Genomic DNA, 2,683 nt, shown 5'->3' on the forward strand with positions numbered 1-2,683 from the left:
AAATTATGGGAATGCGTAGAGAAATGTAGAAAAATATTAAACCAAATATTACCAGTTCCAAAGTATAAGGAATTTTACATAAACAACTACTTTTTGATGAAGGTAATATCATTTTTTGGGGGTGGTTGGTAGTATCATTTTTTTTTATTGAACTGATTTAATTCCACTTGATATCAAACTGTTTATAGGATTTAGAAAAACATATTTCTCATTTTTCGAAAGGGTAGATTTACCGTCCTTGAGAATGTACCGAGAAGTACCACATTTTCTAGTGTAAAATTTGGTACCTCTAGCTACTAAGTATCATATGTACCAAAATTTCTAGTGTAAAATCTTGTTATCTCTAAGTACTAAGTATCTTAATGTATCCGAATTTCTAGTGTAAAATCTTAATACCTTCAGATATTTTCTCAAGAACTATAAAATTTCTCTATTTGAAATGGCCGTAGTCCATTCGAAATTCTAGCGAAATGTTGTTTCTATGTGGATCGAGAAGTTCATTTTTGCGAAATGTGAGAAAAGTTTCGGCAAAATTACGAACTCTTATAGCATCTCCAACAACATCTCCAAATCTCACTCTCCAAATGTGCATTTAGCCACCTTGACAAAAATTTGGATAGTCAAATCTGTCTTTCACTCCAACAGCCTCTCTATTACAGTTCTCCACTCTAACTGTGGGTCCCACGTGTCAGTTTTTTCACCCTTCTTCTCCACCCCTCTCTCTCTCTCTCTCTTCTTCTTCTTCTTCTTCTTCTCCTCTCATCTCCGCTGACTGAACCCGTGCGGTGGCGGAGGTGCTGTGGAGCCCGCGTGGCGGAGAAGGGAAGGCGGCAGCGAGGGAGGCGGTCGGCCGGCGGGAGCGGCGCGCGCGTCGGAGGCGTTGTGGAGCCGCGCGTGGTGGAGAAGGGAAGGCGGCGAGGGGGGCGGTCGGCCAGCGAAGGCGCTGTGGAGCCTATGCGGTGGAGATGGGAAGGCGGCGGCGAGGGAGACGGTCAGCCGGCGGGAGCGGCTGTGTGGCGATGGGAAGGCAGCGACGAGGGAGGCGGTCGGCCAGCAGGTACGGCGCATGCAGCGATGGGAAGGCAGCAGCGAGGGAGGTGGTCGGCTGGTGGGAACGGCGCTTGCGCGGAGGCCGACGGCAACGACGAGGGAGGTGGTCGGCCGACGGGAGCGGTGCTTGCGGCAGAGGCCGGTGGCAATGACGGCGCGGCGGAGGAACGGTGTTGGCGGCGCGCAGAAGGGCGGCACGCTTGAGGAGAGGCGGACGGAGAGAGAAATGGGTGGGCCCATGCGTGGGGCCCACGATTAGCAAGGCAATTTTGGCTGGCCATCTTTGGCCAACGAGGGGAGCTGTTTGGCCAGCCGGATGGCTTGGCCATCCGGTTGGCAAGGCTCTTGGAGTGTTTTTTCATTCAAAATTGCAAAATTTTAATTTAGAGAGTGAGATAGCCACTCTCTTAGAGATGCTCTTATAACTGCCATTATATTGAAGACCGAGTGAGCCGACCAAGGCAGTCTTAAAGAAATAGGAGTACTAATTAGGGCGTATGGTTTAAGTTGAGGCGTTCCTTTCACCATTTCATACTCGTGATAACATTGCTGGCCATAGCAGGGGTTTTCCTGAGCAAGATTCGTACAGCTGATCGCTCTCTCACTTACTAGAAAAATAGAGAAAAATAAAAAGGTGACGCGCGATGTCATGGCACATCTGTGCAAGCGATCGAGTTAATATTACCGAGCAATCACAGGCAGGTTGTCGACGCCGACGCCGACGGGCCAGGCCCAGCCACCTACTTCGTTTTGTAGCAACCAAGCGAAGTGTTTAAGCCTTTTTGTCACGCAATGCAGTCTCGACGACACAGCTGCGACGTTCGTGTCACGGCTCACCGCGCCCCTCGCTAAATTGTTGTCGAGCGTCACATGAAGCCGGCAGGGCCGGCCGGTGGTGAATGCTTGGAGGCACTCACGAGCCATGCAGAAGCCAACATTTTGCGTACGCTAACCCATCATTACCAACATGTACGTTGTACAGCTAGTCAGGAGTCAGCCACTAGCTACTCCTGTGCATATATATAGTAGGAAAAAGTATACTAGCTGGGAACAAACCTTAATAAAACTGCGTGATCGGTGACCGATCAACCGACAGCGTGACAGCGCCATCCCGACTGATGAAGAGCGCGGAACAGAGGCGAGTAGGCGAGCTGCTGCATGCAGGCCAGATCTTGTGTTGATACTGGCAACGTGCAGCGCGTAGCGCACCTATTAGTGTCCAGCCCACGCCGAGGCAATTAATCAGGCAACCGACACTGCCGGCGAGACGGAAGTGAAACCCGTGTGGCACCGTGGCGCGTCGTCAGGGGACGGAGGCTGCGAGTGCGAGACGATTTGTGTCCCCTCGCGTGCGTCGTGCGCGCGGTTGAGAAGGGGGCCCTGCTGGCTGCTGCTGCTGTTGCAACAGCGAGCAGCCCCGCGTGCGCGATCACCGACAGGGGGATGCGCGGATCCAAGGCGCGGGAAGACAAATGCCGGGCGGCGAGGCGTACGCCTGCCTGTACGGGTGCGGCCGGCGACGAACCGCGCGCGTCTGCAGTGCAGCGGCAAATTATTTTAGCTGCCACAACAAACGTACTCCCTCTATCTCAAAAATATAAGTATTTTTAACTATGAATTTAGATAACTTTAT

General features: G+C 51.6%; 1 protein-coding gene across 1 annotated transcript; it reads right to left on the minus strand.

The window, feature by feature from the left end:
• Positions 1-759: 759 nt before the first annotated feature.
• Positions 760-1,290, minus strand: LOC127765542 (formin-like protein 14). Its single transcript, XM_052290458.1, has one exon. It carries the CDS (start codon positions 1,288-1,290, stop codon positions 760-762), a length of 531 nt encoding a protein of 176 aa, XP_052146418.1.
• Positions 1,291-2,683: the final 1,393 nt, after the last annotated feature.

This window comes from Oryza glaberrima, chromosome 3 (assembly GCF_000147395.1).
Source record: "Oryza glaberrima chromosome 3, OglaRS2, whole genome shotgun sequence".
Lineage (NCBI taxonomy): Eukaryota > Viridiplantae > Streptophyta > Magnoliopsida > Poales > Poaceae > Oryza > Oryza glaberrima.